The sequence below is a fragment of the Amborella trichopoda genome, chromosome 4, assembly GCF_054954075.1.
Source record: "Amborella trichopoda isolate Santa Cruz 75 chromosome 4, AtrichopodaSantaCruz75HAP2 v2.0, whole genome shotgun sequence".
Taxonomy (NCBI): domain Eukaryota; kingdom Viridiplantae; phylum Streptophyta; class Magnoliopsida; order Amborellales; family Amborellaceae; genus Amborella; species Amborella trichopoda.
In genome coordinates, this window is record NC_142339.1 from 59,036,264 (window position 1) to 59,060,494 (window position 24,231).

A 24,231-nucleotide genomic window follows, 5' to 3' on the forward strand; every position below is an offset into this window, starting at 1 on the left:
AGGCTCGGTAGAAAACAATAAGTTTGAAAAATGAGGAAGCTCTTAGACAACAATGACAGATGATGAACTAGTTGGTGGTTAAAGAAACTTAGTGTTTAAAGTTGCACACTCGAACTCGAACGCTTACCCCTGCCAAGCCTGAGTGTACTCAAGACTCTATAAGTCAAAAAACAAGTATGAATGGCCAATTTTTTTATGAAAGTTACCAATAGGGATAATTAGGCTTTTGAGACTCACCAAAGTCCCGATTTACGTACAAGTGAGCGATTCTTAGGTCGACTTGACAAGTTTTTCATCACCGGAGAAAATGGTTGTCCTATGTCTTAATTAATCTAGACCCATTTTATTAAGGCAAAGCATACAATTGACAAGAAGTGATGGCGCCACAAGTCAACAAAGTTGTGAAATTAATGGTCATCGATGTTAGGCAATTATTTAAAAGGAATTTTCGCTTTGGATCTAAGAAAGGAATCCATGGCAATTTTTTTTAGGAAAATTATCAGAAATATATCTTTATTTTTGTTTAATTGGAAAAAAAAACCTTCAACTTTCATAAACCACACTCACCCAATTTTTTGGTATTTTTTTATCGAAATAGCATTCACAATAGTCGTTTTATTGTAAAGCCCTAGCATTACGGTACTTTAAGTACCGTAATGACTACCCCATTTTATACTGCTTTTAAAATGTCGTGATAACTCAAAGTATTTTAAATGCCAAAACTGAAAGAAAAAAAAAAAAAAGTGTGGACGAGGTTTATGACAATTGCGGGATTTTTTCTAATTTGTTAAAAATTAAGATATATTTCTGATAATTTTCTATTTTTCTTTTATATTAAATTAGAAGTCATGATCCTATGGTCCTTGTTATTTGGGATGAAACTTCTTGAGAAATGTGTGATTAAAAAATTTAATCATATATTTAAACATTAATCAATACTTTTGGAATAGGAAAGTAGTCCTCAAAACTGATGAACCAGTGATGCTTATCCAAAGAGAAGAACAAAAACATACTACATTACATTAACTCAGCATGAGGCTGAGGCATTAAAATAGAAAGTAAAGTTGCACCTCCAAACTTCACAAGAAAATGCAAGGAAATGAAGTTCCAGTGTCTATCGCCCTAAGATATCCTCAAAATCAATTTATTCCCTAATTATGAAATTTGAAGTGTGAAGATATGTCCAATATATCAAAAATCGAAAACAAACAATCTATAGATAATATACTACAAGACATATTGTTTTAGGGTTTGAAATTCTTTTTAAAAATATCCATAATTTTCAAGGCCAAGATCATCAATTTCAAGATTATTTTGAACCTATGTGTAATCATGGCTGTGATGCCATGTAAAACTCTGAGGGTGGGTCAAAAATGCACTTCTACCTACCTAAATTTCATAAATAACAGTCGAAGCTGATTGTGATCATTTTATATTTAAAAAAAAAAATTCCCAATGTCTACTTCCCTTACAAAAACATGGGAAGCCCTTTTATTATAAAGCGAAAAGACCTTTCCTTGCTTCAAGCATGGCCTACTTCCCACTAAACAAGCTTTTAGCATGGGCTTTGAGAATTTTTGGTGGGGATGACTAAAGTTGGCTTTTAGGTTTTAGGTGGATATAACTAAAGTTTGTTTGGCTTTGTTGATCAACTCTTGTGAAATACTCGAGCAATCAAACAACACCATCTTCTGTAAAAGGATGAGGTTTCTATTAGGCCTAGGCTTTATGAAAACAAAACAAACCCTCGTCTCAAATTCTTGTTTGGAAAGCACTTTCGGCAATAGAAATCTCCATGATGGTTTTAAAATTAATTTTCAACACCGACAATAAAATTTAAACTCAAAATATGGTACATATATTGTGGATCTATGAGCACTTATTTTTAAGGTAAAATAGACGATCTAGATAATTTACTACAATATACACTATTTTTAGAGCTTCAAATCCTCTTCTTTCTTTTTTTTCCACAACCGTAATGTAGCTCCCTCTTTAGTCGAGCACCGCCTACCAAGTGCGAGACCTGTGAAGCAGAAGTTGCGCCGGGAAAAGAGAAAATATAAAAGCTATTGGAGGCGAATTTCATCCAAACGGTGGACTACACCAAATGGATCTCTAATGTTTAAAACCAAGTTGTAAAGGTTTTCTAATATTTGAGTTGCAATTTTCAATGAGGTATGAGGTGAGGCATTATTTGTTTTGATAGAACTGCAGCCTTATCAAACCATTTTCCTCTGTAAAATGACCCAAAAAGCTAAGCTTCATTGAAACAAGGGAAACCCACATGCACAAAAAAATGCCTTTCATGCTCCATTTCTAAAATGCCCAAGGCCTAGGTTCACAATAAAGTGCGGTAGGTGAAATAGTATTATGATATTAATGCAACAAGAGAAGACCTAATGTTCCAAAAAACATAGCCAAGGATGTTTAGATATTTTTGAAAGGAAAATTACATACTTTGTAAGAACATTTAATATACGAAGGCTTATATTCACTCCCGACCATAGACTGTGAAATCAAGCAGTTGGAAATCTACTATTTACCGGGGTCCAAGTCTTACTTAGATAAAATTTCTGAAACTTTATGGCACACTGTTAGATTTCAGCATTTTGAAAAAGGTAAACAACCTTGTCTTGCAGCATGAACCCCTCTATATATAAAAGATGAGGTTTTTATAAGGCTTAGTCTTTATGAAAACAAACTAAAGCCTCACTTCAAATCTTTGTCTAAAAAGGTCTTTGAGCAACATAAATCTCTATGATGGCTTTAAAATCAATTTTAAACACCGACAATAAAATTTAAAATTAAAAAAATAAAACAAATCTTGTAGATCTATGAACACTTATTTTTAAGATGAAATGAACAGTCTAGATAATTTGTTACAACCACCAAATTTTTAAAACTTGTAATCTTTTCTTCTTTTTTCACGACCACAAATGTCCAAGCCAAGATTATCGATGTAGACGATTTCTAATGCTTGAATTATTCATGTAGAGGTTTTGCTGAATTACAATTTTCGACGAGTCATAATGTAAAGCTTTCCTAAACCATTTTCCATGGATAAAATATGGGTTTTCTATCATTGATTTTTTATTTTTTTACATGAAATGAATAATTCCCATGGAGCCCAACCAGCTGCAAAGTTGGAACTTCCCAAAAGTACCATTTATTAAAGCCAAGTGGTGGGCCTCTTTTATCTTTTCGCAGCCCTCCTTTTTAGTGTTTTTCTATTGGAAGCAACAAATAAAATAATATTTTCGAGGATGAACTACAAAGCTGAATGCATGCTGACATGTAATCCAGGGTGATCCAGTTGTATTTTATATATGAAAAGTAGAGAGAGAAAGAGAGGTTTTAAAAGTAGCTAGAGAGAGAAAAAGAACAGATTGTTTTGGCATTTAAACTGATCAGATAAAATAGGAGAGACAGAGAGAGAACAAAAAACAGATTGTTTTGGCATTTAAACTGATCACATAAAATACGAGAGAGAGAGAGAGAGAGAGAGAGCGGGAGAAAGAGGGAAGAGAGAGACGTGTTGGGTGCATGCCAAAATGTTGAATTGAGTTTGACTTGTAAATGCTTCTATTTTATTCCAAAATAAAAAACCATTCCAGTTTTAACTAAAAGCAACGCCAGCACCCCCCATCACCTACTTCGTACATCCAAAACCCAACCACATAAAAGCCTCTCTCTCTCTCTCTCTCTCTCTCTAGACACGAGAGTGCTTCTCAGAAATCACAGGCCAGCAGTGGGGTGCTCCCTTTTCTATTTTCTATTTCTGGCACTATCTCTGCAAATAAAACCTTGAGCTTGTTTCTCAGATCTGAGAGAAACCCATTCATCAGAAACCAGAAGAAAAAGAGATGGGTCACCCTTACTTACAATCAGCTCTACTGATTTTGTCAGCTTTGGCTCTCTGCTTCTCTCAAGGTAGAGCACCAACTTCTTTCCACTTCATGCATTTTATGGCACCTGGATTTCCTTTCTCTTTTCGCCACAAATTTATTGAGTCCATTTTTATTCTTTTTCTCTGTAATTCAAAGGATCTGGCAGAGTCATGATGCTCGATTCGGTTCCCAAATACGATGTTCAGGTATGTTTTGACAGTCTTAATACGTCATCCGCTTCTCTGTTTTCACAAGCAATCATGGGTATATGGGCTCTTAAACCCTTGTACTAGCTGTTCTTACGTGCTTAACTTCAGAGTTCTGATTCAATGGATAGTTTTTCTTGCACTTTGCATGCTTAGCTTTAGAGTTCTGACGCAGTAACTAAAGCCATATTTCTCGTTGATCCTTATTCCCCACCATGGTATTTGATTTATTGATTAGTTCTGTTGTTTTCTTTAGTAAATTTTGAATGAACACTTGATTCTGAAGCTAATTCATTTGTTTTGTTTAGTAGAACTTGAATTGTCATTTGATTTGCTTGACCTACTTTTATTAAGTAAACTTTACATGGGCATTTGATTCATTGATTCATTCAATTGTTTTGCGTTCTAAATTTGAAGGTAAACTACATGCATGAGATCAGAGCCCTATCTGGTGAAGTTTCTTCAAGAGGAAGGGAGACGGCAGAGTTCTTAATGGATTACAATGATCCAGGGGCAAACACCAACCCAAGAAGTGGAGCCCTATTCGCACCTCCACCACCTCTCCATTAATGAATATGTAAACTAAAGTTGATTTGTCTCTCATCTATACTTCCCCTTCACATACTGATAATAAAAATGTCACTAGAGATTACATTGTTCCTGTAAAAATTACTCTTATGAACTAAAGTTGATTTGTCTCTCATCTATACTTCCCCTTCACATACTGATAATAAAAATGTCACTAGAGATTACATTGTTCCTATAAAAATTACTCTTATGAGGTTTCTCTGCTGAATTTGCTTGTGCTTTTGGTTTATATATTTTCAATGAATGATTGCTTTGACACATAGACATGTCATCTTTGGTCTAACAAAGTGACCATTCATTTGTACATGGTAAGACAATGTTTGAAGTCTCTTTACCTACCAAACAAAATTAAAAAATATTTGAAGTTGGTTTCTATCATAACCTGCTACCAACCAAGAAACAAAAAGCCAAAGAAGAAGGAAAAGACTTTGGAAGTCAATAGCGGCTACCACCTACAATCTGCTTAAATCCCAACTGCCCATTACTTGGCAGGTCCCACCTCTCAGATTTCCCTATTTTGGGGAGTGTGTGGCATCGATTTCTCAATGTTTTGTAGTTCAATTGCTTTTGAGAAGCTTGGAATTCTATACCGTTCATTGACCTAATGCAGTTAGTCATAAATCCTTTGGTAAAATGTGAAATAAGCCAAAATAAGTTGCAAGTTCAGTCATCATAGAAGGATAATATCACTAATGCGCATCTTCTCTTAAAAAAAAAATTTACTAATTTGCATCACAGAGTGATTTCAAAATTTTCATATTAGTCACCAAAAAATATCAAGCTTTCCAAATTCAATGAGGCTACTCCGGATTTTTTTCAAACCTACAGATATTACAACCTCCAGAGTCCCGGCCGCACCAGACTCTCCTTTTTTTCAAACTTACTGGATATTACAACCTCCAGAGTCTTGGCCACGCCGGACATTCCCATAAGAAGACAGTTCAATAACATCCATGTCGCGCCCTGCATTTGGTTAATCCTCGATGATGATGGTGGTCATGATAATCATGATGATGATGGCAATGACAATAATGGTCATGGTCACATTCATGATTTATGCAAACAAGATGCGGATTAGATAATCTGTACTAAAAAATTGAGATACCTGAAACCCGACAATAAGCGCTCTTTTGAATGAGATCTGATCGAGATATCTCAGTGCGGTTCCCCTTTGCTCGATTCACAGATGCCTACATAGGATAGCGCGAAAGTTCATCAAGCACAAAATGACCCATTTAAATGGCAACTTTGTATTCATTTTTATTAAGAGAGAGATAGAGAAGGAAAGAGAGAATGGTCTCAATGCCATATTGCCAGAGCCCACCGACACACTTCACAAATTTATTTCCAGGACTATGAGAAGACTAGATCAGTATCGACATGACAGCTAAACCTCAATGATAACTTCCCAACTCTTCCTATAGTTGCACCTTAATAAGTGGTTGGAGATGTAGAATCCAGGAAGCATCCAAGAACTTGATTCAAAGACAGTGTAAATGTCATTTCAAAATGCGCACATGCGCATGAATAAAATGTGACATCAACCAAAATCCCCACGAGTATTATATAATCCAAATATAATGGCAGACATATTTCATTAAGGTAATTACCATTCAATGAAACAATGTCGGTGAGTCATACCATTAGAGCAGGACACACAACCAATGATATCTCAGCCTTTCTCCATCGCCATCCATCATTTCATTGGAATAGTGATGACTGTAATGGAATATGGTTCCTCTGATGATAGCACACCTTTCCTAGATATAAAATCACTGGAGAGCAGGACCAGTAATAACCCCAGACTATACAATGAAAGCAAAGAACACGCCTTAGCTAACAACCAAACCTCATCTCCCAATCAAAATGAATCGAACCGTCTGACTTGACTTCATACTGTCTAGCTTTGCACCAGGTATATGTGATCTGTTTCTTTTAATGATCTTGTAACTTTTGAGACTGAGCTTGGGAATAGGACAATTAAGTTTAGAACCATGATGCCTAATCTCATAGAGTTCTATCAATACTTTGGTATGTGTGAAACATGATCTACATACAAAATAAAATCGAAGTCATGATCTGAGGTCAAAATGACTGACAGTGCTCTCATGACCTGATGTACTTGTGTACCCCTATTAAGATATATACAATGATTAGTGGAAGGTGATTGTCCTAATGTCCAGTAGATGGTTCGATACATTATTTTTAAAAACTCAATAGATTGTTTAACCCGAGTCAACTTACTTACGCAACTCACCAAGTTATGATATAAAACTTAAGATCTGATAATGCCTTATATCTTAAGGACTCAGTCTCACAAAGTTAACCTAAGAAGGGACCAAGCCAATTCAAGCCGTCTCTGCATTTCAATACTCGGTGAGAATGGAACTCTAGACTCACATTGTGGCAACCACCACCCGGACCACCTCTGCCTAGAGCTTGTTCTTATAAGATTTTTCCAAAACCAACGATTGGATTTAAAACCTGTTTAGTAGACAATAGTAAATAGTCATAGAGGAATTAGAATGTCTTTAGTGAAATTTACACCAAGTTGAGGATAAAAAATAGAACTCAGCAATGCATAGGCAGAAGGAGAGAGAAATTAGGTGTAAGGCATATACATAAATGTAAGTTATCATCTAGAATCTCGAAATTCTAACTCCGATAGGAGATGATGACATAAATGTCTGAACCTTCAAACCAGTCTCTCTGGAAGAAACCAACTTTTGGTTTATCAAAAATTAAATAAACAACTAAAAAATAAATTTTTGATATTCTAGGGAAACCAGATCCAAGCCAAAACCTCATGCGAACCCCTTTGGTTACCTAAGCTAGGCGTTCAATCTGCTGAATCCCTAAGATACAAGTAACTTCCAAAGTAGATATAAGAACCCCCCCACCCCCCTCCAACAAGTAATGAAATTATGTGGCCTGAACCCAGAATCAAAACACGGGAAATAAACCGTGGAAACACCCATCTAAAACTTGTTGCCCAATTGATTCAAAACATGTCCTTGAAGTCCAATATAATTGGATACACAAGAGAGTTGTTCAGTAAGGAATGAACAATCAACTCATTTAAAAATGCAAAGAACAGAAGTACGCCATCCATAAGTTGGCAATATGCCATGTGTCGACATAGTTAAATTGCCAATTCTAGGACCCCGGACTAGATTTTGAAAACCAGCCCAGAGGATGCAAGGACGAGTCTCGAAGAAAAAAGACAGTGTATTTTTGCTTTGTTTTTCCTAAAATTTAAAGTAGAGAAGGTCTGACAAAAGATCTTTTATTGGGGTAAATACTAGCAAAAGAATTTCATTAGAAGAGATTTGAAAAGAGAGAAAGAGATAAAAGGATTTGGGAAGAAAATAAGAATAATTACTGTGGAGAGCTTGAGATGCATTTCAGCAAAACAGACTTGAATCCACAGGTGGGATTCATAACCAATTAGGACATCTCTAGCTACAGGAATCTAAGACCATATGTAGGCTTCTCCAGGGATATATTTCCATTGGTTTATCAGTTCTCCAAATGACAACCTTGGAGAAGAAATCCCAGCTATAATAACCCCCCAACAATTCTCATAAACAGGTGATTTTCGTGGGTTGTCATGCATTACAGAGGAGAGAAGGAACAGTAACCGAATATATACAAATACCTACATTTCTTGATAGTGTATCAGAATATGCAAGTATATTTGGACAAGGAAAATTTGTCTGTGAGTCAGCAGCTGACTCACCAACGTGTGCCCGTTGACTCACCAACGTCCATCTTTAAGATGGACATTAAAAAAAAGCCCGCCAGGCTAAAATAAATATAGATGTTGTACAAATAAAAAAGAACCATATTTAACACGTTGAAAATTTTATTTTTTCTTCATATTCCTGATTATCTTAACCTATATATGAATTCCTAAAATTTTGGATTAAGAATGCATCTTTAAAATAGATTTGAGAGGGGGGCCCGCATGTGTAAAATATGAGTCGGCTAACTCATAAAAACCCCATCCTTCGCAAAAAGGGATAAAAAATTATGATAGTCAAGACACAAACATTAAAGTTTATATCAGAAGACATCATCAGCATATAAATAAAGGAAATATCAGTTCATTCTTAGTTATTTTCATTTTTTCCATATGAAGGCATTGCAGCTCGACTTGGTGTGCAAACACATCCCTAATTTCCTAAATACTCGTGATTTTTTAACTTAACAAGTTAGATGATTTGTCTTTCAAGATTATGGTTCTTTGCCAACTTTACTTGGCCAGCTAAGTTTCATCCTCATTAAATTAATGGAAATACGCAATTACCTTGGTCAAACATTTAGACTACGAACAAATTAAAACAAATAAAAATCTGTGCAGCTTGTTTCATAGGTTGGTTATATGCCTTCTGTTTTCAGGTCTAGATTAAGTCCAAAGGGACAATTTGAACACTAGAGACTTTGATCATTGGGAGAAGCTACAACATCGATCTTTGAAATGGAATTTTCTTTATTTTTAATGGGGTAAACATAAACCTCTCATATTATGTGTCTCATGGGTGCCAATAAAAAAAAATTTCCCATATACTCCTTTGAAAATCTCAAATTGAGTTGTCACTTTAAGAAAAGTCATCATCATCAAAGATTCCGTTCAGTTCATCAGTAAAAGTCCTAATCAACATAATTTATAAGTTAACAAAGGCACTTAAAATCTAAAACATGCATTCCTACATCTTAGTTCAACAAATAATTTGAACTTTGAAACAATAGAGTTTAGGAAAAGCAATGCAGAGAACTCACTCAAAATCAAGCATTCAAAGACTAATATTGATCAAATACATGTGCCTTTTGATGTCTTGATCACGATGAGTAGTGATCTCAATGCAATAGACCATCTTATTAATCAATACATAAAACTCTTTGGATCTTGAAAAGCTAAAAAACTTTCTTGAAATCGAAATTTTCAATTTTCAGAGAATCATATCATCCCAATGTAACTGAAGAGAGCATCTTTTTTGGGATCAAACTCCATTGAAACTGTCATGAAGAACAAATTCATAGGCTCATTAAACAAATTAGGTGCCGTATATGATTCCATTCATACCCATTAAGAAAACCCACGTTACCAGGCGAGAGTTTCAACATAATTGATGCATTGGGCAAAGAAACCCACATTGTAAAGCAGCAAAAATCTTTTTTTTTTTTTTTTGCAAACTTGAATAAGCTAAAAAACGAACAAATAAAAATAGAGAGAGAAACAATAGTAACCAAAACACAAACCTGTAACACTTGACAATTCTCCAAAGCACTCTTACCACCCTGCAACAACAATTTTTGCAATGAAAAAAATAAAGACAAAACCGAAGTAAAAAAGAAGAGAGAAAGAAAAAGGACCCTTTAATTTCCAAAATGTACCATATGAGAGAGTATTAATTAGAAAGTGCGTGTGTGTGTTTAAAGTGAGCCAACGAGAGAGAGAGAGAGAGAGAGAGAGAGAGAGAGAGAGAGAGAGAGAGAGAGAGAGTAATCTTCCAACACTGCAACAATAAAAACTTACCAAAAAAAAAAAAGGAACCTCAAAGAACTAAAACCAAAATAAAAAGAAGAGTGAGAATGTAAAGGACCATCTAATTTCCCACTGAAACACAGAAATGAAAAAAATAGTGAGACTGGGTAGAGAGACAAAGAAAGTGTGTTAGAGAGAGAGAGAGAGAGAGGGGTGACCTTGGAGTAAGGAAGGATGTGATCATAGTCATGGCACAGGCAACCGGGGCATCCCACAAGCTTCCTGAACACAGTGTTACCCAGGGCATCGCGGCGCCACCGATCAGGATCTCGGCCCTTGATCTTCTCCGCCTTTTCCCAGCACTTCTGCTTCACATGGTACGGGAACGACCTAGGGTTCCTGTCTTCGCTCTCTTCCCTTTCTCTCTCTTCTTCTCCTTCAGTTGTTGAGAAGGGATGGTCGAAGAGAGAGAAAGCTGAAGGCTTTGGGGAAGTGGGTTCTTTTAGAGAGAGAGAAAGCGCCCTATCTTCGAAAAACCCGAACTCATGGTCAGTGTATTGCTTCTTTCTTCTTGGAGGGGAGGCGGGGTTTCTCCTCACCATTTTTTTTTGAAGCTGAGCTTGCGTTCTTTCTCTCTCTTCAAGCGGCCTTTTTTTAAGCTCTCTCTCTCTAGACCGCGCCTTGACTGCGGCCTCTCTTTCTCGTCTCATCTGATTCTCACTTACAAGCATCGTTCGTTGCTTACGTTTTGGAAAAAAGTTTATATGAGGTTGCAACCTTAAAATGTAGAACTACGGATGCACCTTAAAAATTTATTGAAAAATACGATTTTAATATTAAAAAACTCTATAATTGAGCATTTAGAGATGTAGAATATGGAAATAAAGATTTTAAGTCCTATAATTAATGCATCTTACAATATATTATTTAAATCATTTATTTTTTAATATTTAGCCACTTTTAAAATTTAAAATTTTATAATTAGATATAAAACTAGATTTTAAGATAATCTTAAAAATTTATTACATCAAAATTATATGTTATAACAAAATTTGGAGACATGCAACCTTATAGAAACCACACCATTATGTTTTTGTCCTTCATCTCATCTTTTTAAGGCGCTCTTTGAAGACCTTGCCTATATATGAGAATTTTTGAGATCAGTGTTCTGCAAATCGAACTGGACTCTGAGTGACTCGGCAACGGGCCGGTTTACGCAGCCTAACCGGATAAGCTTAGGACAGGCTAAAAATTATTAAAAAATTTGAAAAATTTAAAAATTATATTTAAGGGTGTGATTTGTACATAAGGATCAAATTAGAGCCGCCCTTCAAATAGTGTCGAGAATTATGGTTTCAATATTGGATCTTTGTGATAGACATAAAATGTATTTTTGTTTTTAATTATAAAATTTAAAGCTTTAAAAATATTGTAGATCAAGCATATCTATGAAAACTTGAAAATCTTGAAAATTGATGGTCCAAAAATACATTACAAGATTCATTATTTTTAAATTTTGAAATTTTTTTTTTCATGTTAATACATCTTGACGTAGAGATGATCAATTTGAAGATTTTTTAGCACTAAAATAACTTTTTTTAGGTGGGTTCTAATTTGATTGTTTAGAGCCACAGCTCTATATAATTTTTTCACCTTGTTCTTATATCCCGAGAAATTAATTTTCGAACGTATTCCGTCGTTCCCCATCTTCACCCCCTTCCCTTTGTCTCTCTAAAAGGCTCTCGCTCTCTCTAGAACTTCTAAGTGGACCGTCGGAGTACTTCCCGGTCTTCGCCGACGAAAAGAGCCTCTCTCTCTCTATCTCAGAGATCGGACCTCTCTCACTCACCAACCGTCCCTCTCTCACTCACCAATCGTCCCTCTCTCCAGCTTCAACGTGAGCGTGATCCCCTCTGCAATTGCTTGGACCACGCAATTCAGCTTGGAATCCTTAATCGGGTAGGGCTTTTGGTTGAATCTTTCATTTCGTGCTTTTTCCTTTGAATCTGTATCTTCTAATGCTTTTTCCTTAATTGCTTGTAAATAAGTTTGTGAAATTGCAGCTATTATTGTAATGCACTGAAATTGGATTTGTTGCGTGTTTCTTACTTCTTACTGATCCCGCATTTTGGGTTTTTAGGGTTTTTTTTTTTAATCAGAAATTCATTGGATTATTTTAGTGAAAAAAAAAGGAAATTCTTTTGATTGAGAAAATGGGATTTTAGAAATGAGGGTGGATTGATAGTGTAGAAGTTATTAAAGATATGGGTTTAACAAAACGATATCTTTAACATTGTTTACTACTGAGAGAGAAAGTAGCATTCTTGTTGCCTACTGGAATCCTGGTTTTTCTTCATTAATATTTTCTTTGCTGTTTTAAGATGCGGATTTTGTTCCTGATGATACATCAAAAAGTTTATTTATTTATTGTACTTTTATGGCATTAGCTTGTTTCTTTGCTTTTAGAGAGTGGGCTTCTTAGAGATTGATGTAGATTGCAATTTTAGATGTTCGAGAATGCAAATTCAATATTCTTATGCTGCTGTCTTGTTTTTTTTTTTTTTGGGTAGCTTGAATAATCTTTATATATATACTCATTGATAGCCTTGAATATTCTGCTAACTCAAGGATACAATAGGATATTAAATGAATGTTGGAACTTGGAACATTATCATAAAACATGTCGATACAAGAAAAACTTATTGTAGTTTCATTGGTCTTTTATCATTCAATATTATTTATGCATGTATAGCAATGTTCTAAAAAGTGGCCCCCTCAGTGCCTAGGCAGGCTAGGGGGGCCTAGGCACCTCATTCAGGTCTGGGTGAGACTTCTAGGCTAGGTGTCCAAGTGGAAGCCCATCACCTAGCCCTAGGCGGTGCGCCCACCTAAGGGTGGAAATGCCATGCCCCTTGTAAGAAGGTTCCTAAAGCTATTAAGGTGGATGTTACCCCTTGTAAGAAGGTTCCTCAAGCACTATTAGAGAGGAGATTAAACAATATTTGAATTTTGATAAAATATAAAAATGGGTAAGAAAAGGAGGCTTCCATAATAGATTTAAGGGTTGGGGTTTATGTATTTGAGGATGATGAGAGTGAGGATGAGGGGAATGCTGAGGTGGATCAGGTGGCTTTGTCCCAGACTAGGAGATGAAAGGGAGTTGCAATTGTGTCTAGGCCTAAGAAACCTTGAGTGAGGGGCCTATGAATTGTGTTTTTCCCCCTAATCTTGGAGTTACGGTTGAGAAAACAAAGAAGAAGACCACAATTGAAAACCCATTCAAGAAGAATGAGAGAAACCAAGTAAGTTTGTGCATTGCTCAGTGGATGAATCAGGCGGAAGCAATTGGCCTATTTGGGCTTAGGTTAAGGCCTCCAACCCCATATGAGGTTTCAAAGCCTCTTTTTAAAAAGAGGTGGAACTCACGAAGGGTGGATCATGGAATTGTATGGAATTATGGATTAAGGTTATGGATCGGCATGGATTGTGTTAGGTTAATTGGTTATAGATTGTGTATTTTGGTAGTACCATGGTACTTTGGTTTGAATTTGGTGTGATTCCACATAAAAATGTATAAAAATGCCAACATATGCAGTTCTTATACATAATTTGGACCTAAAATAGGATTTCTTGGACACCCACTGCCCCCTATTGAACCTGGGCTGCCAGGTCCCTCCTGGGCTTTGGGTGGTGAGGAGCCCTGTGGCTGCCTGGCTGCCGCCGTACGCTTTTTGGAACGTTGATGTATAGGATTCTTGTGAATTTCTATATTGAACTTCTATTTCTGATTATATCCCTATTTAGGTCTCGTCGATCTTGGAGCCCATTTTTGTTATCATCTAAATAGGGATGGTAAGATATTTGAATATTCTTATGTTGTTAGAGTGTTTAGATACTTTCAATATGAAGGGATTGCCAAGGCAACACAGATCTTGAAATCCATTTATGTTATTATCTAAGTAGAGATGGTTGGAAACTTGGTTATTTTATATTGTTAGATAGGTTAGATACTCACCACAAGGAGTTTTTTTGCATTTTTATTATAGAAAGATGGTGACTACCTCCTTATTTTGAATCACTAGTATCCCTGTATTTTTGTTTTTTTTTTACAGTTAATTAATTTGGATCCCATATGGGAAAAATATATATCTAGTAAGTCTGCTTTTCTAAACATGCATCATGCATGTTCCCCATGCCTTTGGTTGTGCCTAAATTTTATTGTCTTAGGTTGTGCTTGGATTTTGGCAAGGTTAAGCCTATTATGCTGAAAAAGTTATAAAAAAATGTTTAGAATAGAGAGACCACAACATACATGTTCAATAGTGTGTCATTTGTATAATAAATATGAATGATAAAACAATTATTTCAATAAATAATTTGATGTAGTAGCATGGTCCAGGAAATTCAAGTTTTTTGGTAAGTGTGCACTGAAAAAACTAAACTTAGTGCATAGTAATAACATAACGCAGTTGGAAGCATCATCATCATCATCATCATCATCAGATAAGTGCATAGTAATAATGTAAGGCAGCAAGAAGCATCATCATCATCGGCCGAAGCAAAGCGACCTTGATATCATACTTGCAACCTCATGTAAACTTTATTGGATTGTTGAGGTTCACTGTTTTGATTTCGAACTTATTGCGAGGGACGTAATTATTATATCTACAAAAATGAGTTTCTTTTTGGGATTTTGATAATGTTTGAGATGTCCAATCATCTTTACAACCTAAGAAACGGTTTTTAGCCTCAAGGCAAAAAGGGTCTTTACCATTTTATACAAAGTCAAGGACGTCCCTACCCTTTTTGGGAAAAAGCCAGAGCTTGGTCCACGCAAGTAAACTTATGTTATTAACTAACACCTTTAGTAAAACATGTAAATGGAGTAAGACTATAGGTCACATTTTAAACTTCCATGGGATATCAAAAAATCGAACCACATTTGCCTTCATTAACCATAGAATATCAAAGAAATGTCTTTTGTTCTTTGTTTGTTATTTTTTAAATTTTTATTTTTAATTTTTTGTTATTGTAATATATTTTATACGTAAATATATACTTTATTAATATTAAAATTTAAATAAAAAGTCCGAAGTCTTCCCCCCGAATCAGCCAATGCACCGAATTGCTTCATTTTTCTGACCGAACCTAAGAAGGCTCCAAAGCGAATCTGGCAACATTGGTGTGGAGAGTTCATATGCAGTATTGGAGGTGTGAAGGTTAGAAGTATAAACATATTATTCTTGTTGTTATTTTGAAGGGTATTTTTAGTATTTTTTAGTTATTGGTATTACTATTAACAGATTATCTTCGCCTCAGCTGAAGTCTTTAGCTTGAGCCCCATTGATGCAAAGTGAACCCAATCCCAAAAATATGTGAAAGAGAACTTTGGAAATGGCCCATGTGTGTAAAATGGCAAATATACACCTAATATATTTTAACAATATAATAAACATGATTGACATTTTCACAAATTTGAAAAATATGCCTGATATGTTGAAAATATGTTTTAAAAAATGAAGAGTTCTCTTAAGCAAATCTGATGTCGCTGATTGCAATTATGGTCTTTCTTACCACAAATGGAGTTTTGCTTGTATGCATCAATGAGTAATGCTTTGTTTATATAGATGGTTACATCTCTTATTCTCAATTAATGAAACTTCATTTGATATGATCACTAACGAAAAGGATGTTGGATATAGTATGCTGAAAGTTACGAGGCATTAGAGTCTGTTTGAGATAGGTATAGTGTTTCAACAAGAGTTTCTCTTCGGATATCAGTTTCAATGCAGATCTGAATGTGTCATATATCATGTTTAATCTGCTGCCCTTTTTTTGGTGCTTCCCATTTTAAAAAACTCAATGCAAATAAGTTTGTTATTTTAAATCGAGTATATAAAGGAATAGAAAGTGGGCTCATTCTTGTTGTCATTTCATTACCATGTGTGTTGACCTCATCCATGTGTTTGGTGGATTCAAGATTCTGAGATCTCTGATAAACTTACATTCTTAAATTAATATTCGAAATGTATCTTTTTTTCTTGCTCAAAAGCTCAAACGTCAGTTCCCCCGCCCCCCAAAAAAAAAGTAGGTTTGCACTTGTGACTAGCTTTCAGAAGAACAAAATAGGAGGTTTGCACTAATTTCTACCCAAAATGGTTACAGGGTTTCTGATGCAATGTCATCCCGATGTAGTCGAGTTTCCTTTTAATGGATATCCAATTAGGACCCTTGGTCCTCAAAATTTTAGCCTGAATCTCTTCTTGGTTAAAAGGATTCAAATTTTGTAATACACAAGCTGTCAGCTCCAAGCCATGGCCTTTTTCTCCAGAGGCATACCTTTTAATAATGTCTTGGGACCACTCCCAAGAAGTGCGATCCAATTTTTCATGTATTCCTAGTTTGGGAAATAATAATTTAGGTTGAGTTTGTGAAGGACATTTTATTGCATAAAAGTGCAATAATTATTAAGGTTCATGTAACGGTCAACAAGGATGTGTTAGCAAGTTTTTGCCAACACCAAGTGCAATGAAACGGATCTTTACATGCCTCTCCATTCCCTTAAATACAGTTGAGATTGGGCTCTTCCCTATCTGCTGTACTTTCTACACAATAGGGATGCCCATCCTGTTAGGTACCCATCATGGGCCTCAAAAAACAACGTTTTACTCATCTAATCTGACTGGAGTTACATGACAGTGATTTGGACAAAAAGCACTCAACTGGACCACTTTTATGCTCAGTGATTGTTCTCCTTGCCCTGGTTTGCACACACGTGCGTGCACACGTATGTGTAATATACAGAAAATTTTTGCTAAGTCCATGCGCTAAGACTCTACAACTTGGCCCAAAAGCCAAACAACTAGCTAAGGGGAATTCTTTGACTGAGAAATTCTCATTTCATCAATCCATTGCATTGTGAAGGATTTAAAGAAAAATGAAAAATAAAAAAAGAAAATATCCAATTTTGAGCTTAAAAAACCCTAGATTCAATCATCCACAAAATGGACATCTAGAGCCATTCTTGGACTCGGAATTTATCACGAGTACTTTGTGAGCTCTAAACCATTTTTTCTTTTTCAGATTCATCATAGAAATGAATAGAGATGATTTGAGAGTTTCTGAAACAAAATTTCCCCTAGCTAGGTGCAAATACTCAGCTAACTCATATAGCTTTTGCTCAGGGGCTTACGGAAGTGTTTCTGTATATGTCCGTGTGCGTGCGCACCAAAGGATTGTTTGCTCCCAAGTATTAATTTCTAAAGCATTAGTTGGTGGCCCAAAAACCCTTAATAAAACCTATCTAGGGGAAATGTTTGACCCCAACTTTTGTAAACAATCCATATTCATCCCTATGAACTAGCTCATAAAAGTTTTTGAAAAAATACACTCGAGAATTTTTTTTTTTTTTTTTTTTTTTTTTGAGGAGAGAAAAAGTGCAATCACTACAGGTCATCTGTTTGAAGAAAGAAAAAATGGTGTTAGATCAAGGTCTTAGCAGGATATGTTTGACATCAAATGTTGGTGATGTCCTCATCATCATCCTCAATTGACCAATTTAAAACAAAAAATTTGATTTTGAGTTCTTAAAGGCGGAGATCTAAAACTGACAGCTGCGTCCACTGAATTTTCTCTCTCCTAGAGGAATCCATTTTCTAGGATTTTTGTATTTTGTTTATATTTAAACTTTCCCTTAACCTGTCCCAAGCCCAGGTAAAGGAGGTGGGTTGCGTTGCATAGGCAGCCAGCATAAAACTTTGCCACATCTTATCATGAATCCTGAAGCTAAATAACGGGGATAATGCCTAGATGATGATGATGATGATTTATTTGTTTATTTGAGATTGTTCTTGGGGTTCAAGTGTATGTGCAAAATTCAGGGTCAATTTAATCTCCTCGATAGGTTTTATTTTTTGGAGTTTTTAGCAGTGAGCTAATTCTGTGTAAATTAGCTTAAGGGAAGTTTTTATGCACACACACACACATATGTACAGCTTTGTCACAAACCAGCTTTTGTTCACTTTCCTTATTTTGTTGGGTAGTGTTGCTCTATTCTCATAAGAGGACATCCTTATGACCACAAGAATCAAGAGTTCAGACTTGACACACTAGACAATCGGGTATGAAAATACCGACACCTGCATTACAAACCCTGCCTGCTGCTCGCATATTTGATCTATAAACCACTTCCTACCTTTTCCTTTTTGTGCTTGTTTGGCCATCAAGAGCTCGCTGTGTAAGCCTCTGATCAAGGAGAGCTTGCTGTATTGCCAACATCTTCACTTGTATGCTTGGTGTGCTTGACTTGCTTGTTGTGGGCTTTCTGTGTGCTTGCTGTTTTCACTATATGATTTTTGTATTTGCTACATACTTTTTCGGTGCCCCACTCGTGGTCCTGTTTTATTTTCTGATAATCATGTGTAAGGTTATACTGTGAAAATGGTTTTTACTTTCTTTTTATAGTCTTCCATGTTGTCTATCATCTGCTTAGCCCGAAAACCTACCTGACCTCCTATTTGGCTATTCCTAATGCTATTTTACTTGCTCCCAAATTCATCTCAGAGCTCTATGTCATTCACCTGGAGGGCCTTTCTTAACTTCCCTTCCCGCCCAAGCTTGAATTGATTGAGCTACCCATCTCTGAAGTGGATGGGAGATACCCCACTTCACCTCACGAAAGAATATATTGTTGTAGCCTTTTTAGTTGTGTTGGACCTTTGTAATTTGGTTGTGCTAATGCTTGCATGCTGTGTATATTTTATCCTGTGGGTTTTGCATGTTGTTGTATGTCTGTGCAACCACATGGCCAGCTTGGAAGCCCTTGGAACCATTCTTAGATGCCGTTTCAGGTCCTTCTGTTTTGGTCAATGTTCCGCAAGTGCAGCTGTTTAGAAACCACTTAAAGAATCCATTTTATACAAGTGTGTGTGTGTATGTTACCCCGCAACCCCCCACTTTGCATGTGGGCTGAAAACAGGAAATACTTTCTTTAATCCTGCATGCAAAAGGAATTTTGTGGACAGAAGCCATTAGCTGGGGCACACACAAGTGACTATCAAAGCCCCAGGTATGGCTGTCAATTGGACCAGGCTTGGTAGGCCCTTTTTTTTTCTTTGGGGCGGGGCAGGGGAAAGAATAAATCATCATCATCATTATCCGAGCCTTATCCCAACTATTTGGGGTTGACTACATGAAATTTGATTTACCAATAGGTTTAGGATTCATGAAAAGATGTAGCAAAGTTTTATGTTGGCTGCCCTACCAACACAACCCTCCTACTTTATCCGGGCTTGGGACCGGCATTACTAGCTTGGGACCGGCGATGGCGGAGTTGGCCGAAAAATAAATAGAATATAATATATTATTATAATTATATGTTTACACATTCAAAAAAAAATTTAAAACATTCAAAAAATAATTATATGTTTTATACATTGTGGCCCAACCCTGGCCATGTAGCAGCCCTAGCCCTAAGTATGTCAATGGATGTCGTGATCCATTTGATTCTATAAAGCTGGTGCATTCGTCACCTGGTTAGTGGTCCCATTCCCACTTCATAGGCTGTGATTTACAGCTTGTAGGCTTTGAGAATGATGGGAAAAATCATCATGATCTTACATATGGTATCTTTTTGCAAATTGACATGAAACTTGACCGACTCAGCATTTGGAGACCAGAAAGTCGGGGGTGATTGGGAAATATGAACGCTAAATGTTATTAGGGTCTGGGGACTCATTGATAGTGGTTTGTAGATTAGAACTGAAGTTTTCTCATTGTTTCACGTGGAATTAGACGAGGAATGCTGCGGTTGTATTGTTTATCAATTTTTAATTTAAAGCAAAATTCTGACTGTTTGAATCTCTTAGTGACTCACTTTGATCTTCAATACTTGGTGGCATTGAAGATTTTGGGACTGATTGAGCATCCTCCTCTTTGAGATTGCCAGTTTCCATGTCATTGGCTCTGTAAGGTTGAATATCTAGTATTGTTAGAGTTCTTGATTAAATAACCACTTCTAATGGTTTCCTTTTAATACTGGGAATATATTGTTTAAAGAAAATTTTGATTCCTTATTAATTCTATTTTATTTTTGTTAATTCTAACTCATACCGCCATTCCTTTGTTATTAATAGGGACCCATGAGGAGCCTTCTCTCTCTTCCCAGGTCGTCACTTACTCACCACTGTAGGAAGAGTTGCAAGCCATTCTATAGGTATTTGAACACGCAAGCCCCAACCACATCAAGCACTCCCCAGCTCCCACCCCCTCCACCTCCCCCCGAGAAAACTCACTTCGGTGGCCTCAAGGATGAGGATCGCATCTTCACCAACCTTTATGGCATGCATGACCCATTCCTCAAAGGAGCCATGAAAAGGGGTGACTGGTGCCGAACCAAAGACCTCGTCCTCAAAGGCTCTGATTGGATTGTCAACGAGATGAAAAAATCAGGTCTTCGAGGACGAGGAGGTGCCGGCTTCCCTTCAGGCCTCAAATGGTCTTTTATGCCAAAGGTCTCTGATGGCCGCCCCTCTTACCTTGTTGTGAACGCTGATGAAAGTGAGCCGGGAACCTGCAAAGACCGCGAAATCATGCGTCATGACCCTCATAAACTCCTTGAGGGTTGCTTGATTGCTGGTGTTGCCATGCGAGCTAGTGCAGCCTATATCTATATTCGGGGTGAGTATGTCAATGAGAGGCTCAACCTCCTCAAGGCCCGAAAAGAAGCCTATGAGGCTGGATTGCTTGGTAAGAATGCATGTGGCTCGGGCTATGACTTTGATGTACACATTCACTTTGGGGCTGGTGCTTACATTTGTGGTGAAGAGACGGCACTATTGGAGAGCCTTGAGGGCAAGCAAGGGAAACCAAGGCTTAAGCCTCCTTTCCCTGCAAATGCGGGGCTTTATGGGTGCCCCACCACCGTAACTAATGTTGAGACAGTGGCTGTGTCACCAACCATATTGCGCAGGGGCCCCGAGTGGTTTGTGAGCTTTGGTCGAAAGAACAACTCAGGGACGAAGCTCTTTTGCATTTCGGGCCATGTGAACAAGCCTTGCACTGTCGAGGAGGAGATGAGCATACCCCTCAAAGAGCTTATCGAGAGGCACTGTGGAGGGGTTCGAGGAGGTTGGGATAACCTATTGGCTATAATCCCTGGTGGCTCATCGGTCCCTCTCTTGCCAAAAAACATTTGTGATGATGTTTTGATGGATTTTGATGCGCTCAAAGCTGTTCAATCCGGTTTGGGTACAGCCGCTGTTATAGTGATGGACAAGTCGACTGACGTTGTTGATGCAATCGCGAGGCTATCGTATTTTTACAAGCACGAGAGTTGTGGGCAATGCACACCTTGTAGGGAAGGCACGGGGTGGCTTTGGATGATGATGGAGAGGTTGAAGGTTGGGAATGCTAAGCTCGAAGAAATCGATATGCTTCAAGAGATCACTAAGCAGATTGAGGGCCACACAATTTGTGCTTTGGGGGATGCGGCAGCCTGGCCTGTGCAGGGCTTGATAAGGCATTTCAGGCCCGAGCTCGAGAGGAGGATTAGGAGTAGGGCAGAGAGAGAGTTACTGGAATCAGCTTCTGCTGCCTCTGCTTGACAGAGAGAGAGAGAGAGAGGGAGAGAGTAATGGGTTTTCAGTTTTTTGTTGGTTAAATTCCCCTGCAGGAGCTTTCGAACAATTGATCGGCTCCTGTGAAATAAAAGGGGAGGAGCTTTGGAGATGAATAATTGTATTTATTAAGTGTTATTGAATATTTGTGTAGCCGACTCCATATTAATTGAAAATTAGTTGAGGAAGTGTTATTGATCATGCGAAAAGAACGTGGATTTTGGATTTGCTTTGGTAACATGATGTTATGTTTTGTTGGTTGGTGGTGTAAACTTACTATTTCGGATTTAATGTTATTGCTGGTTGGTGAAGGTAATATTGCTTTATTGGAAAATTAAATAATAGTAAAAACGCACTCTCTTAAATATTGAAAAACCATTTTTAATCAAATTTTTTTAACTAAAATATTGTATGATGGGTGTGTAAGGAAAAAGTTTTATATAAGGCAGGAATGATATTGTTTAAGAAGATGTGTCAAATTTATACCGTCTAATTGAAATATGTAGTATAGAACACCGCAATTTTACTTAGGAAAAAGTTTATATGAGGATGCAACTTTATAATGTAGAACTACGGATGTAATTAAAAAATTCATCGGAAACGGTAGTTTGAATGTTGAAAAACCTTTTGATTGATCATTTCGATATCGAGATGTATGAACATGAAAAATAAAAAAAATTTAAATCTCAGAGATAATGCATTTAGCACCGTATACACCATTCATTTTCAATATTTTTATGTGTTTATGGATTTGCTTGATTTTAAACATTTTTTAAATTCAAAATTTTATAATTAGATATAAAAATAGATTTTGAGATAATCCAAAGAACATTTTACATCAAAATTATATACCATGATAAAATTTGAAGGTGCACCTTACCTCTACAACTACGGATGCATCCGTGTGCCAACTACACTTTTTTACTTATAACCTCACTTTTACAAGTAAAGTTGCTGCCTTATTTAAGGGTGTTAAGGTTGCAACCTTACACAATCCTCTAATTAAAGCGCATCTTTAAATTTTATAATAGATGTAATTTTGATATAAAAAATTCTTAAGATGGTTTGAGAATCTATTTTCATCTCTAATTATAAAATTTTAAACTCTAAAAATAATTCAAATCAAGTAGATCTATAAACACATAAAAATCTTGAAAATAGACGATCCAGACAATGTGTTGCAAGATACATTATTTTGCACGCTCGAAATCGTTTTTTCTTTTCTTATTCATATATCTCGATGTTGTGATGATCAATTAGAGGATTTTTTAACATCCAAACAACCTTTAATTCTCCATTTTAATATTGCAACCTTATATAAACCTTTTCCCCTTATATAAACCATACCTTTTTGGCAATTCACATAGATAGTAGATCATGCATGAAGTCGATCATTCTCATTTTGCAACGGCTTTAATGCGCAAGAGAAAATATTAAAGAATTAAAATTTAAAAATTCACAAAAAAAAAGGAAATATTCAAGAATTAGTCACAATAAAATATTGCACAAAGATTTTTTTTGTTTTTTGAATAATTATATAACTTTATTCAAGAAAGTAAACTAAAACAACAACAACAAAAATAGCATTAACTATATAAGCTAAAGTCGAGATCAAGAACCACCAAATCCCTCTTTGTAACTCCATGTTTGGCTAACTTATCTGCCTCATTTACTTTTTTTATCTCATCATCATCATCGTCATAATCATCCAAATTTTATCCGAACTATTTAAGAACCACAACTACTTTCTCTATATATGCTCAAAAGTACATATCTCCTAAATCTCTAGGCAACCTGCTTTTTAAGATAGATACAAATGGGTATACATAAACATTAAAATTAAGGTCTAAATATTTTTTTGATAAAATTATTATTTTTAGTTTTTAAAATTTATTTATTTTTTATATTAATAATCACCATAATAGATATTATATTTTCCAAATAAATTAGGTGTAAAGTCTATCTCAATAATGAAATTTTAAGACGTGACTCATTTTTGCATATGAGCCTTAAGACTCAGAGAAATGGTGGCCATCTTTTAAATTAGCCATTTCATCCATAAATTGCTTGCGTTGTCTATTTTACCATTTCCAGAGGTGGTGTGATTATTTTTAATGACATATTTCCTAGTATATTTTCGACACAAAAAAGAAACTAAAATAAGATTAAAAATCAACCAATTTCACCTATTTAGAGCCTGTGTGCCAAAAGAGATTCACGGTCCGATGATTAGACTTGAGTAGCTATTTTGACTTATTGGACTCCCGGTTTGTCTAAAGTAAATATAAGATAGAGTTAAAAACCAATCAAAATCGATGTATGACTCATTTTAACTTTTAATTTATCAGACCGAATTATTTTGACTAAATAGACTAACTAAACAAACTGGACAAATTTTTCAAATTTTTTGTAGGAAAAAGTGTACATATAATTGCAACCTTATACTA

The 24,231-nt window shown here is 36.1% G+C and overlaps 2 protein-coding genes and 1 long non-coding RNA gene across 3 annotated transcripts; 2 read left to right on the plus strand and 1 right to left on the minus strand.

The window, feature by feature from the left end:
• The first annotated feature begins 3,811 nt into the window (after positions 1-3,811).
• On the plus strand, positions 3,812-4,862 carry LOC148782646 (uncharacterized). The gene is made up of 3 exons (XR_016055092.1): positions 3,812-3,930; positions 4,044-4,093; positions 4,511-4,862. It is a non-coding gene; the product is annotated as an uncharacterized LOC148782646 (long non-coding RNA).
• A 520-nt stretch (positions 4,863-5,382) lies between these two features.
• Positions 5,383-10,864, minus strand: LOC18422469 (HNH endonuclease). The gene is made up of 4 exons (XM_006827222.4): positions 10,388-10,864; positions 9,944-9,982; positions 5,787-5,871; positions 5,383-5,644 (listed from the first exon to the last, which is right to left on the minus strand). The coding sequence occupies exons 1-4, from the start codon at positions 10,769-10,771 to the stop codon at positions 5,562-5,564; spliced, it is 591 nt and encodes a 196-aa protein (XP_006827285.1). The 5' UTR covers positions 10,772-10,864; the 3' UTR covers positions 5,383-5,561.
• A 974-nt stretch (positions 10,865-11,838) lies between these two features.
• Positions 11,839-21,993, plus strand: LOC18422470 (NADH dehydrogenase [ubiquinone] flavoprotein 1, mitochondrial). Its single transcript, XM_006827223.4, has 2 exons — positions 11,839-12,128; positions 20,303-21,993. Exon 2 carries the CDS (start codon positions 20,309-20,311, stop codon positions 21,770-21,772), a length of 1,464 nt encoding a protein of 487 aa, XP_006827286.1. The 5' UTR covers positions 11,839-12,128; positions 20,303-20,308; the 3' UTR covers positions 21,773-21,993.
• The last annotated feature ends 2,238 nt before the right edge of the window (positions 21,994-24,231 follow it).